Here is a 14,671-nt window from a genome sequence, read left to right on the forward strand (position 1 = left end):
TAAGTTAAAAATTTAGTTTTTGTTTGTGTATAAGAGTTTAGCAATGTGTTTAAGTAAGATTGTGCAACTGTTTTAAGTTTAGGGGGGGGGACTAAGTATTTTGCGCGAATGTGAAAGCCCTGGGTTTATTTGTGTAAGTTAAAAATTGAGTTTTTGTTTGTGTATAAGAGTTTAGCAATGTGTTTAAGTAAGATTGTGCAACTGTTTTAAGTTTAGGGGGGACTAAGTACAGATAGCGCCAGTCGTTGCGCTATATGAAGTTATTGGGCCCCCACCACAATAGCTGAAAACTATTATTATGTTAAAAAATGAAATTTAATACAAAATACCCCAATACCTATTAAATTGCTTAAACCACTCAACTACTTTCCTTTATAGTATATTTAAGAATGTCAAATTAATGTTAGAAGTGTCAAACCCAACACAATATGGCTGAGGCCCCACTATTTAAACTTCTTTTCGTATGCTATGAAATATCACAGGTATTGTTAATGCTTGTAACGTTTATTACAAAAGATAGACATACATTTGATGCTATTTTTCATATTAAAATCTAATTTGAGGCCCGAAAACTATATCTATAAACAGGTTAGAACCATACAAATTCAAGTATGCCTTTTTCACCAGTAATCAACTGTATGCCACAGAAAATGGAATCTTTACTTTAGCTACAGAAAACGGAGCAAAGCCAAGGGGGGATGACTGAAATAAACAGTTTCCAACCTGACTCTTCTCGCACATAAACATGTCTTTCTTGACCTCATTTCAAATTATATAGAGTACTGAAAGCTCATTTTCCATAGCAAATATACTAAGGAACTCATTTTACGACTAGAACGCAAACTAGGACCCCTCATTCAGATTCAAAACACGAGAATTATTGACTGAACATTTCCCCACTATCAAGCACACAGGACTCTTTAAAGCTATCTTAACTTCTTTAAAACCCCTATATGACCCATCTCACATGCAGATCCTGTTCTATGACTCGCCCTTCATGTCAATGTACCCCACAGTATCATGCAAATTCAAGATAAGGCTTACTACACCTATATATCCAAAATGGTCTTTGTAAGGAATCTTGACCCCCCCCTTGTATGCCTGACCCCCACTGGGGTTATCCACCTCTGACCATTACAGAAAATGGAGCTGTGCCCAAGGACTCCCTATACTATTCAGTCATAGCCTCATTAAAGTACTCCAAAAACTTCTATATTCGCTTTCAACTGTGTTTCTTGGTTTGAATCTATTGAACATTCACCCTCTGATCCATTCAAAAGTAAGGGCCCCCAAATTGATACCGTAGTACTCTCGTAACACCCCCGGGACAAATCGTGCATTTTTGCTCATGCCATTAAAATACTCCAAAAACGTTTATATGCCTTTCACCAGTGTATTTTTTGGTTTCCAACTATTGAACATTCATCCTCGGTACCTCTCATAAGTAGAGACCCCCTTCTTGAGGCAATAGACTCATCTTAAAGCAAGGCGACAAAAAGTAAAAAAAAACAGGTTAGGATAGGGCACCAGTTCCTCAGGTACACCATGGGTGGTGGTCCCCCCGGGACCCCAGGGGGGACCACCACCCCACCACCGCCAGCCAGCCAGGAGCGCGCTGACTGTGCCCTAACCTAACCACCTAAAACAAGAGGGATGGACGATCTGGCGGGACAGGGTCAAGTCGGCATGGAAGTGCCCAACCGTTTCTGAAATTTTTTTACCTCAATCTGTCTCCTTATTCACTTCTGGCGGCGCCACACTCAGGCTGGGCGGCGCTACACTCAGGCTGGGCGGCGCTACACTCAGGCTGGGTGGCTCCACACTCAGGCTGGGCGGCTCCACACTCAGGCTGGGCGGCTCCACACTCAGGCTGGGGGGCGCTACACTCAGGCTGGGCGGCTCCACACTCAGGCTGGGCGGCGCTACACTCAGGCTGGGGGGCGCTACACTCAGGCTGGGGGGCGCTACACTCAGGCTGGGCGGCTCCACACTCAGGCTGGGCGGCTCCACACTCAGGCTGGGCGGCTCCACACTCAGGCTGGGCGGCGCTACACTCAGGCTGGGGGGCGCTACACTCAGGCTGGGCGGCTCCACACTCAGGCTGGGCGGCTCCACACTCAGGCTGGGCGGCTCCACACTCAGGCTGGGGGGCGCTACACTCAGGCTGGGCGGCTCCACACTCAGGCTGGGCGGCTCCACACTCAGGCTGGGCGGCGCTACACTCAGGCTGGGCGGCGCTACACTCAGGCTGGGGGGCGCTACACTCAGGCTGGGCGGCTCCACACTCAGGCTGGGCGGCTCCACACTCAGGCTGGGCGGCGCTACACTCAGGCTGGGCGGCGCTACACTCAGGCTGGGGAGCGCTACACTCAGGCTGGGCGGCTCCACACTCAGGCTGGGCGGCTCCACACTCAGGCTGGGCGGCTCCACACTCAGGCTGGGGGGCGCTACACTCAGGCTGGGCGGCTCCACACTCAGGCTGGGCGGCTCCACACTCAGGCTGGGCGGCTCCACACTCAGGCTGGGCGGCTCCACACTCAGGCTGGGGGGCGCTACACTCAGGCTGGGCGGCGCTACACTCAGGCTGGGCGGCTCCACACTCAGGCTGGGCGGCTCCACACTCAGGCTGGGCGGCTCCACACTCAGGCTGGGCGGCTCCACACTCAGGCTGGGGGGCGCTACACTCAGGCTACACTCTTGCGTCACGCACGGCAGAAGACAGACCCCGAAATGAAGTTGTTCCTATCACGTATTAATAACTAAATATGACTAAAAAATTAACTAATACTTATAAAACTAATTGATTTAATAGTATTAATTCGATTTATACAGATAGACCCTAGCTGCCTCAATGAAGAAATAATATATTAGAGTTCTCTCTCTGAATCGGAAGTGAAGGGTGAGGATGGCTTCTGGGCGCCACACTACTCACGCTGCTGGTGGCTTACCAAACAAACAAACTGATAGAGTTGTTACAAAAACAAACCCTTCATATACCGCCAAAGAGATGACGTGTCCCCGTTAAGCAGCTGCTTGGTTCTGCGCCCTCACATCTGTGATAAGATAAACCCCAACAGTTTAACGTTTACAGCTAGGCCAAGATTAATGCAGCATAGTGTGTGGGCGTAGTGAGAGCTAGTATGCTGCATGATAGTGTTGGGGTAGTAGAGCTAGTATGCTGCATGATAGTGTTGGGGTAGTAGAGCTAGTATGCTGCATGATAGTAATGGGGTAGTAGAGCTAGTATGCTGCATGATAGTAATGGGGTAGTAGAGCTAGTATGCTGCATGATAGTGTGAGGGATAGTGAGAACTGGTATGCTGCACGAAAGTGTGACGGGGTAGTGAGAACTGGTATGCTGCACGAAAGAGTGAGAGGGGGTAGTGAGAGCTGTAATGCTGCACGATAGTGTGAGTGGTAGTGAGAGCTAGTATGCTGCACGATTGTGTAAGGGGTAGTGAGAGCTGGTATGCTGCACGATAGTGTGGGGGGGATAGTGAGAGCTGGTATGCTGCACGATAGTGTAAGAGGGTAGTGATATCTGGAATGCTGCACGATAGTGTGAGAGGGGTAGTGAGAGCTGATATGCTGCTCGAAAGTGTGACGGGGTAGTGAGAGCTGGTATGCTGCATGATAGTGTGAGGAGGGGTAGTGAGAGCTAGTATGCTGCACGGTAGTATGAGGGGTAGTGAGAGCTAGTATGCTGCACGATAGTGTCAGGGAGGGTGGTGAGAGCTGTTATGCTGCACGATATTGTTAGGGGTAGTAAGAGATGGTATGCTGCATCATAATGTGAGGGGTAGTGAGAGCTCGTATGCTGCACGATAGTGAGAAGGGGTAGTGAGAGCTCGTATGCTGCACGAAAGTGCGAGGGGAGTGAGAGCTGTTATGCTGCACGATAGTGTGAGACAGGGTAGTGAGAGCTGGTATGCTGCATGATAGTGTGAGGGGTAGTGAAGCTGGTATGCTGCTTGATAGTGTGAGGGATAGTGAGAGCTGATATGTTGCACGATAGTGTGACAGTATAGTGAGAGCGGGTATGCTGCACGATAGCGTGACAGAGTAGTGAGAGCAGGTATGCTGCACGATAGTGTGAGGGGTAGTGAAAGCTGGTATGCTGCATGATAGTGTGAGGGGGTAGTGAGAGCTAATATGCTGCACGATAGTGTGAACGGTAGGGAGAGCTGGTATGCTGCACGATGACGTGAGGGGTAGTGAGAGCTGGTATGCTGCATGATAGTTTGAGGGGTAGTGAGAGCTGGTATGCTGCACGATAGTGTGAGGGGTAGTGAGAGCTGGTATGCTGCACGATAGTGTGAGGGAGGGTGGTGAGAGCTGGTATGCTGCATGATTGTGTGAGGGGGTAGTGAGAGCTGGTATGCTGCATGATAGTGCGAGGGAGGGTATTGATAACTAGTATGCTGCACGATAGTGTAAAGGGTAGTGAGAGCTGGTATGCTGCATCATAATGTGAGGGTTAGTGAGAGCTGGTATGCTGCACGATAATGTGACAGGGTAGTGAGAGCTGGTATGCTGCATCATAATGTGAGGGTTAGTGAGAGCTGGTATGCTGCACGATAATGTGACAGGGTAGTGAGAGCTGGTATGCTGCACGCTAGTGTGACAGGGTAGGGAGAGCTGGTATGCTACATGATAGTGTGAGGGTTAGTGAGAGCTGGTATGCTGCACGATAGTGAGAGGGGATAGTGAGAGCTGGTATAGTGCACGAAAGTGCGAGGGGTAGTGAGAGCTGGTATGCTGCACGATAGCGTGACAGGGTAGTGAGAGCTGGTAGGCTGCACGACAGTGTGAGGGGGTAGGGAGAGCTGGTATGCTGCATGATAGTGTGAGGGTTAGTGAGAGCTGGTATGCTGCACGATAGCGTGAGAGGGTAGTGAGAGCTGGTACGCTGCACGATAGTGTAACAGAGTAGTGAGAGCTGGTATGCTGCACGATAGTTTGAGGGGTAGTGAGAGCTGGTATGCTGCACGATAGTGTGAGGGGGGTAGTGAGAGCTAGTATGCTGCACGATAGTGTGAGAGGGTAGTGAGATCTGGTATGCTGCACGATAGTGTGACAGGGTAGTGAAACCTGGTATGCTGCACGATAATGAGAGGGGTACTGAGTGTTCGTATGCTGCACGATAGTGTGAGGGGGTAGTGAGAGCTGGTATGCTGCACGATAGTGTATGGGGTAGTGAGAGCTGGTATGCTGCACGATAGTGTGAGGGGTGTAGTGAGAACTGGTATGCTGCACGAGAGTGTGAGAGGGGGAAGTGAGAGATGTTATGCTGCACGAAAGTGTGAGAGGTTGTGAGAGCTTGTATGCTGCACAATAGTGTGAGGGGGTAGAGAAGCTGGTATGCCGCACAATAGTGTGAGGGGTAGTGAGAGCTAGTGTGCTGCACGATGGTGTAAGGGGTAGCGATATCTGGAAAGCTGCACAATAGTGTGACGGGGGATAGTGAGAGCTGGTATGCTGCATGACGTGTGAGTGGGGGTAGTGAGAGCTGGTATGCTGCACGATAGTGGGACAGGGTAGTGAGAGCAGGTATGCTGCATGATAGCGTGAGGGGGGGGGAGTAGTGAGAGCTGGTATGCTGCACTATAGTGTGAGGGGTAGTGAGACCTAGTATGCTGCACGATAGTGTGAGGGGTAGTGAAAGCTGGTATGCTGCTCGATAGTGTGACAGGGTAGTGAGAGCTGGTATGCTGAATGATTACGTGAGGAGTAGTGAGAGCTGGTATGCTGCACGCTAGTGTGACAGGGTAGTGAGAGCTGGTATGTTGCATGATAGTGTGAGGGTTAGTGAGAGCTGGTATGCTGCATGATAGTGTGAGGGTTAGTGAGAGCTGGTATGCTGCATGATAGTGTGAGGGTTAGTGAGAGCTGGTATGCTACACGATAGTGTGAGGGGTAGTGAGAGCTAGTATGCTGCACGATAGTGTGAGGGGGGGAGGATGTGAGAGCAGGTATTCTGCATGATAGTGTGAGGGGTATTGAGACCTGGTATGCTGCATCATAATGTGAGGGGTAGTGAGAGCTCGTATGCTGCACGATAGTGAGAGGGGGTAGTGAGAGCTGGTATAGTGCACGAAAGTGCGAGGGGTAGTGAGAGCTGGTATGCTGCACGATAGTGTCAGCGGGGTAGCGAGAGCTAGTATGCTGCATGATAGTGTGAGGGTTAGTGAGAGCTGGTATGCTGCACGATAGCGTGACAGGGTAGTGAGAGCAGGTATGCTGCACGAAAGTGTGAGGGGTAGTTAAAACTGGTATGCTGCATGATAATGTGAGGGGTAGTGAGAGCTAATATGCTGCATGATAGTGTGAGGGGTAGTGAGAACTGGTATGCTGCACGATAATGTGAGGGATAGTGAGAGCTGGTATGCTGCATAATAGTTTGAGGGTTAGTGAGAGCTGGTATGCTGCCCGAATGTGTGACAAGGAAGTGAGAGCTGGTATGCTGCACGATTGTGTGAAAGGTTGTGAGAGCTGGTATGCTGCATGATAGTGTGAGGGTTAGTGAGAGCTGGTATGCTGCATGATAGTGTGAGGGTTAGTGAGAGCTGGTATGCTGCACGATAGTGTAACAGGGTAATGAGAGCTGGTATGCTGCACGATAGTGTGCGAGGTAGTAAGAGTTGGTATGCTGTACGGTAGTTTGAGGGGTAGTGAGAGCTTGTATGCTGCACGATAGTGTGAGGAGAGAATAGTGAGAGCTTGTATGCTGCACGAGAGTGTGAGGGGGATAGTGAGAGTTGGTATGCTACACGATAGTGTGAGGGGGTAGTGAGAGCTAATATGCTGCACGATAGTGTGAGAGGGTAGTAAGAGCTGATATACTGCACGATAGTGTGAGGGTAGTGAGAGCTGGTATGCTGCACGATAGTGTAAGGGGGTACTGAGAGATGATATGCTGCACGAAAGAGTGACGGGGTAGTGAGAGCTGGTATGCTGCTCGATAGTGTGAGAGGAGGTAGTGAGAGCTGGTATGCGTCACTATAGTGTGAGAGGTAGTGAGAGCTGGTATGCAGCACGATTGTGTAAGGGGTCGTGAGAGCTGGTATGCTGCACTATAGTGTAAGGGGTAGTGAGAGCTGGAATGCTGCACGATGGTTTGAGGGGGGGGGGGGACAGTAACAGCTGGTATGCAGCACGATAGTGTGAGGTGGTAGTGAGAGCTGGATTGCTGCACGATAGTGTGAGGGAGGGTAGTGAGAGCTGGTATGCTGCACGATAGTGTGAGTGGGTAGTGAGAGCTGGTATGATGCACGATAGTGTGAGGGAGGTAGTGAGAGCTGGTATGCTGCACAATAGTGTGAGAAGGGGTAGTGAGAGCTGGTGTGCTGCACGATAGTGTGAGGGGTAGTGAGAGGAGGTATGCTCCACGATTGTGTGAGGAGGGGTAGTTTGAGCAGGTATACTGCACGATAGTGTGAAGGGGTAGTTTGAGCTGGTATGCCGCACAATTGTGTGAGAGGGTAGTGTGAACTTTTATGCTACACGATAGTGTGAGGGGTAGTGAGTGCTGATATGCTGCACGATAGTGTAAGGGGGTCGTGAGAGCTGATATGCTGCAAGAAAGAGTGACGGGGTAGTGAGAGCTGGTATGCTGTACGATAGTGTGAGAAGGGGTAGTGAGAGCTGGTGTGCTGCACCATAATATGAGGGGGTAGTGAGAGCTGGAATGCTGCACGATAGTGTGAGGGGTAGTGAGAGCTGGAATGCTGCACAATAGTGTGAGGGGTCGTGAGAGCTGGTATGCTGCATGATAGGGTGAGATGTAGTGCGAGCTGGAATACTGCACGATAGTTTGAGGGGTAGTTAGAGCTACTATGCTGTACGAAAGTGTGATGGAGGGTGATGAGAGATGGAATGCTGGACGATAGTGTGAAGGGTAGTGAGAGCTGGTATGCTGCACGAGTGTGAGGGGTAGTGAGAGCAGGTATGCTGCACGATAGTGTGAGTAAGGGGTAGTGAGAGCTGGTATGCTGCATGATAGTGTGAGGGGTAGTGAGAGCTGGTATGGTGCACGATCATGTGAGGGGTAGTGAGAACTGGTATGCTGCTTGATAGTGTGAGAGGTAGTGAGAGCTGGTTGGCTGCATGATAGTGTGAGGAAAGGTAGTGAGAGATGGTATGCTGCACGATTGTGTGAGGTGGTAGTGAGAGCTGGTATGTGTCCCGATAGTGTGAGGGGGTAGTGATACCTGGTATGCTGCACAAACATGTGAAGGGTAGTGAGAGCTGGTATGCTGCATGAAAGTGCGAGGGGTAGTGAGAGCTTGTATGCTTCACAATAATTTGAGGGAGTGGTGAGAGCTGGTATGCTGCACGATAGTGTAAAGGGTAGTGAGAGCTGGTATGCTGCACGACAGTGTGAGGGGGTAGTGAGAGCTGGCATGATGCAAGATAGTGTGAGGGGGGGGTAGTAGGAGCTGGTATGCTGCATGAAAGTGCGAGGGGTAGTGAGAGCTTGTATGCTTCACAATAATTTGAGGGAGTGGTGAAAGCTGGTATGCTGCACGATAGTGTAAGGGGTAGTGAGAGCTGGTATGCTGGATCATAATGTGAGGGGTAGTGAGAGCTCGTATGCTGCACGATAGTGAGAGGGGGTAGTGAGAGCTGGTATGGTGCACGAAAGTTCGATGGGTAGTGAGAGCTGGTATGCTGCACGATAGTGTGAAGGGGTAGTGAGAGCTGGTATACTGCATGATAGTGTGACAGGGTAGTGAGAACAGGTATGCTGCACGATAATGTGAGGGGTAGTGAAAGCTGGTATGCTGCACGATAGTGTGACAGGGTAGTGAGAGCTGGTATGCTGCATGATTACGTGAGGGGTAGTGAGAGCTGGTATGCTGCACGCTAGTGTGACAGGGCAGTGAGAGCTGGTATGCTGCATAATAGTTTGAGGGGTAGTGAGAGCTGGTATGCTGCCCGATTGTGTGAAAAGGAAGTAAGAGCTGGTATGCTGCACGATAGTGTGAGTAGGGGTAGTGAGAGCTGGTATGCTGAACGATAGTGTGAGGGTAGTGAGAGCTGGTATGCTGCACGATAGTGTGAGGGTAGTGAGAACTGGTATGCTGCACGATAGTGTGAGGGTAGTGAGAGCTGGTATGCTGCACGATAGTGTGAGGGTAGTGAGAGCTGGTATGCTGCACGATAGTGTGAGGGTAGTGAGAGCTGGTATGCTGCACGATAGTGTGAGGGGATGTGAGAGCTGGTATGCTGTACGATAGTGTGAAGGAGGTAGTGAGGGCTTGTATGCTGCACGATAGAGTGAGGGGGAGGTAGTGACATCTGGTATGCTGCACGATAGTGTGAGAGGGAGGTAGTGAGAGCTGGTATGGTGCACGATAGTGAGAGAGGTAGTGAGAGCTGGTATTCTGCACGATAGTGTGAGGGGTAGTGAGAGTTAGTATGCTGCACGATAGTGTTAGGGGTAGTGAGAGCTGGCATGATGCAAGATAGTGTGAGGGGGGGGGTAGTAGGAGCTGGTATGCTGCATGAAAGTGCGAGGGGTAGTGAGAGCTTGTATACTTCACAATAATTTGAGGGAGTGGTGAAAGCTGGTATGCTGCATGATAGTGTGAGGGGTAGTGAGAGCTGGTATGGTGCACGATCATGTGAGGGGTAGTGAGAACTGGTATGCTGCTTGATAGTGTGAGAGGTAGTGAGAGCTGGTTGGCTGCATGATAGTGTGAGGAAAGGTAGTGAGAGATGGTATGCTGCACGATTGTGTGAGGTGGTAGTGAGAGCTGGAATGTGTCCCGATAGTGTGAGGGGGTAGTGATACCTGGTATGCTGCACAAACATGTGAAGGGTAGTGAGAGCTGGTATGCTGCATGAAAGTGAGAGGGGTAGTGAGAGCTTGTATGCTTCACAATAATTTGAGGGAGTGGTGAGAGCTGGTATGCTGCACGATAGTGTAAAGGGTAGTGAGAGCTGGTATGCTGCACGACAGTGTGAGGGGGTAGTGAGAGCTGGCATGATGCAAGATAGTGTGAGGGGGGGGGTAGTAGGAGCTGGTATGCTGCATGAAAGTGCGAGGGGTAGTGAGAGCTTGTATGCTTCACAATAATTTGAGGGAGTGGTGAAAGCTGGTATGCTGCACGATAGTGTAAGGGGTAGTGAGAGCTGGTATGCTGGATCATAATGTGAGGGGTAGTGAGAGCTCGTATGCTGCACGATAGTGAGAGGGGGTAGTGAGAGCTGGTATGGTGCACGAAAGTTCGACGGGTAGTGAGAGCTGGTATGCTGCACGATAGTGTGAAGGGGTAGTGAGAGCTGGTATACTGCATGATAGTGTGACAGGGTAGTGAGAGCAGGTATGCTGCACGATAATGTGAGGGATAGTGAAAGCTGGTATGCTGCACGATAGTGTGACAGGGTAGTGACAGCTGGTATGCTGCATGATTACGTGAGGGGTAGTGAGAGCTGGTATGCTGCACGCTAGTGTGACAGGGCAGTGAGAGCTGGTATGCTGCATGATAGTGTGAGGGTTAGTGAGAGCTGGTATGCTGCATGATAGTGTGATTGTTAGTGAGAGCTGGTATGCTACACGATAGTGTGAGGGGTAGTAAGAGCTAGTATGCTGCACGATAGTGTGAGGGGGGGTTAGTGAGAGCAGGTATTCTGCACGATAGTGTGATAGGGTAGTGGGTGCTGGTATGCTGCACGATAGTGTAAGGGGTAGTGAGAGCTGGTATGCTCCATCATAATGTGAGGGGTAGTGAGAGCTGGTATGCTGCACGAAAGTGCGAGCGGTAGTGAAAGCTGGTATGCTGCATGATAATGTGAGGGTTAGTGAGAGCTGGTATGCTGCACGATAGCGTGACAGGGTAGTGAGAGCAGGTATGCTGCACGAAAGTGTGAGGGGTAGTGAAAGCTGGTATGCTGCATGATAATGTGAGGGGTAGTGAGAGCTAATATGCTGCATGATAGTGTGAGGGGTAGTGAGAACTGGTAAGCTGCAGGATAATGTGAGGGATAGTGAGAGCTGATATGCTGCATAATAGTTTGAGGGGTAGTGAGAGCTGGTATGCTGCCCGATTGTGTGACAAGGAAGTAAGAGCTGGTATGCTGCACGATAGTGTGAGAAGGGGTAGTGACAGCTGGTATGCAGCTCGATAGTGTGAGGGTAGTGAGAGCTGGTATGCTGCACGATAGTCTAAGGGTAGTGAGAGCTGGTATGCTGCACGATAGTGTGAGGGTAGTGAGATCTGGTATGCTGCACGATAGTGTGAGGGTAGTGAGAGCTGGTATGCTGCACGATAGTGTGAGGGTAGTGAGAGCTGGTATGCTGCACGATAGTGTGAGGGGAAGTGAGAGCTGGTATGCTGTACGATAGTGTGAAGGAGGTAGTGAGAGCTTGTATGCTGCACGATAGAGTGAGGGGGAGGTAGTGACATCTGGTATGCTGCACGATAGTGTGAGAGGGAGGTAGTGAGAGCTGGTATGGTGCACGATAGTGAGAGAGGTAGTGAGAGCTGGTATTCTGCACGATAGTGTGAGGGGTAGTGAGAGTTAGTATGCTGCACGATAGTGTTAGGGGTAGTGAGAGCTGGTATTCTGCCCAATAGTGTGAGGGATAGTGAGAACTGGTATGCTGCCCGATAGTGTTAGGGGTAGTGAGAATTGGTATGCTGCATGATAGTGTGAGGAGTAGTGAGAGCTGGTATGCTGCAAGAAAGTGTTAAGGGGTAGTGTGAGGTGGTATGCTGCACGATAGTGTGAGGGGAAGTGAGAGCTGGTATGCTGTACGATAGTGTGAGGGGAAGTGAGAGCTGGTATGCTGCACGATAGTGTGAGAAGGGGTAGTGAGAGCTGGTATGGTGCCCAATAGTGTGAGGGATAGTGAGAGCTGGTATGCTGCATGATAGTGTGAGGAGTAGTGAGAGCTGGTATGCTGCATGATAGTGTGAGGAGTAGTGAGAGCTGGTATGCTGCAAGAAAGTGTTAAGGGGTAGTGTGAGGTGGTATGCTGCACGATAGTGTGAGGGGAAGTGAGAGCTGGTATGCTGTACGATAGTGTGAAGGAGGTAGTGAGAGCTTGTATGCTGCACGATAGTGTGAGAGGTAGTGAGAGCTGGTATTCTGCACGATAGTGTGAGGGGTAGTGAGAGTTAGTATGCTGCACGATAGTGTTAGGGGTAGTGAGAGCTGGTATTCTGCCCAAAAGTGTGAGGGATAGTGAGAGCTGGTATGCTGCACGCTACTGTGAGGGGTAGTGAGAGCTGGCATTCTGCACAATAGTGTGAGGGGTAGTGAGAGCTAGTATGGTGCACGATAGTGTGAGGGGGTAGTGAGAGCTGGTATGCTGCCCGATAGTGTGAGGGGTAGTGAGAACTGGTATGCTGCACGCTACTGTGAGGGGGTAGTGAGAACTGGCATTCTGCACAATAGTGTGAGGGGTAGTGAGAGCTAGTATGGTGCACGATAGTGTGAGGGGTAGTGAGAGCTGGTATGCTGCCCGATAGTGTGAAGGGTAGTGAGAACTGGTATGCTGCACGGTAATACGAAATCAAAGAGCAAGATTCAAAATCTTGCTCTCTTAAATCTGGTGTTAATCGTGATAATTGAGGCTATATCTCTGCCGTGAGAAGTTGTTGGTCTTGCTGTACTATGAATTGATGCGTGAAGCAGCCATATTGTGGGACGCATGTTCCGGCCTATAGCTTCTTCTATCCAGCTAAGGCTAGGAGAATAAATAAGTAAAGTAAGTACATTTAACTCTCAAATTAAATAAAAAAAATTAAGTTACTGTGGGATCTAAATTTAATTGTTCAATAAATTAAAATAACCGCCCCCCCCCCCCCCCCACTGTGGAGGTGAATGGAAGCAAATACTGTTGACGATGCAGTGCACTTGCTCTTAACCCAGCAGCAGACAGAAAATTCTTCGGTATTTGTCGTATAATTGATGCGCCGTCCATAGCACCTGGTGGGAGGGGGTGAAGAGGTCCGAGCGGCAGTCAGACGTTCTTACCTTACATTTGTTTTTGTACGGAAGGGGGGGGGGGTGGTCTTGAAGGGTTGGCTGTACTAATTATAGAGCTGGTGGGTTAGTGAAGGCCTCAAGGTCTTCCGTTTCGTCTTTGTCTGAGTCTTTCTACGAGTTAACATGGCTGTGCTGTCATTGGAGTTCTTTGAGGAGGCTTCCATGAGGAAATCTTGTATGGAGTAGATGGAGTTCTGAGGCGATGGAGCATCTACTGAGAGTTCTTCATCTGACGAGTCCGAGGCGTAGTCTGTAGTAAGTGGATTTGACCTTGGTCTCACAGCCTGAGGCTGAGGATGACTCTGGAGTCCATGTGTGGTAGTAGAAGCTGGTTCAGTCGCGTCGGTGGTGGTGTTGGTGGTCATGAAGGGCACTTCAGCGAGCGCATCTGCTGAGACGGTGATTGTGGGAGCGCTAGGGGCTGGAGTGGAAGATGCTGTTGTTTGTTCAGCCTGGGTCTTGGGTGGAGCTGGAGTCTGAGTTGAGATCGACATGGTGGTCGTTCGTGTGGTAGTCCCCCGTGTGGTAGGGGAGGTAGTAATACTTGCGTCAGTGGCGGTGATGGGGGCGTCCAAGCCATTGGCTAGATCAGTAAGTTCAGTTTCTTGACGAATGTGTGGTAGTCTGGTATGGCAAGCCTCTCCGCTAGTCGTGTAAGACCAGGGAAAATGCCTGAACGCGATTCAAGGGACCGCGAGGGTGTTGACTGGCCCTTGGGTCCCTAGTGTGAAGGCTGGGTCACCTGTTGGGAGGAACCAATGATTGGTATGACTGGGAAGTGTTCTGCCCTGAGGGGGTTGGGGCTTATGGAACTCAAACCTCCAAAGAGAGCTCTGGTTATTGCAGTAGACTGTTACTTGCGTACAGGCGGACAATGTCCCCAACCACTCTCTGCTGGAATAGACAACGGACCTTGGCAGCCACACTCCCGCTACCGTCGGGTGACCAACAATGAACACTGGAGAGCTTGAAATTTACTCAGATCACTCTGTATGCCTCTTGATCTCGGAGAGGGGTTCAGCATCACAAGTTTGGGGGTGCAGCTCTAACACTGACCTTATTGTCCTGTGTACACACCCTACTTGTGCCGTCATGACTCCCCACTCTCTCCTTGTTTGGTATAATCTCCTAAATCCCCATTTTGTGAATTAGTATTCTCTGCCACCCTGCCTGCAGCTGAGATCCTCTCTCTCTCCTGCATTCTGGGAAGCCTCACTAGGACAAGAGCAAAAACCAGCTAACAATACACATTTAATAAACAAAAACAAAAAATACAATATGTGACATGAAAACATAAAAATAGCATCATACAACACTAAGCTGTTATAACCCAGTAGCAATCCAGCATCATACCCTGGCTTCACCAAACATCCATATCAAGTGGCTGCCCAACTCTTGGTTTACCACTTACTTCTCCCTCACTAAATAGGGGGTGGGGGATAAATCGCATCATAACAATATTATACACTCAGCCCCAAAAATATATAAACTCAACTTGTGGCTGAAGCACCAGAAACATCTGCATAAATATTCTCCAACTCAAGAAGAAATCAATTTCTCACCTTACACTGCGCCATACATGCCAATAAGCATTCAAGCACTCCCCTTATACATTCCTGCGTATCCACCATAAACCTCTGCTCTGCTCCTGGAGGCTCACTACCATATATAT

General features: G+C 49.9%; 1 protein-coding gene across 1 annotated transcript; it reads right to left on the minus strand.

Annotated features, from left to right (window-relative positions):
* Positions 1-1,722: 1,722 nt before the first annotated feature.
* On the minus strand, positions 1,723-13,493 carry LOC138363598 (uncharacterized). Its single transcript, XM_069322962.1, has 3 exons — positions 13,123-13,493; positions 11,990-12,170; positions 1,723-2,742 (listed from the first exon to the last, which is right to left on the minus strand). The coding sequence occupies exons 1-3, from the start codon at positions 13,491-13,493 to the stop codon at positions 1,723-1,725; spliced, it is 1,572 nt and encodes a 523-aa protein (XP_069179063.1).
* Between the last annotated feature and the right edge of the window lie 1,178 nt (positions 13,494-14,671).

Source organism: Procambarus clarkii, chromosome 11 (genome assembly GCF_040958095.1).
Source record: "Procambarus clarkii isolate CNS0578487 chromosome 11, FALCON_Pclarkii_2.0, whole genome shotgun sequence".
Lineage (NCBI taxonomy): Eukaryota > Metazoa > Arthropoda > Malacostraca > Decapoda > Cambaridae > Procambarus > Procambarus clarkii.

Excerpts from the sequence above, each read along its gene's own strand:
- LOC138363598 (XM_069322962.1), bottom strand. The coding sequence starts at position 13,493 with ATGTCGATCTCAACTCAGACTCCAGCTCCACCCAAGACCCAGGCTGAA. Across the intron at positions 12,171-13,122 it reads TCCAATGACAGCACAGCCAT|AATACCAGCTCTCACTACCC; the intron begins GTTAACTCGTAG and ends ACTTTTGGGCAG. Across the intron at positions 2,743-11,989 it reads TCACTTCCCCTCACACTATC|GAACAACTTCATTTCGGGGT; the intron begins GTGCAGCATACC and ends AATACGTGATAG.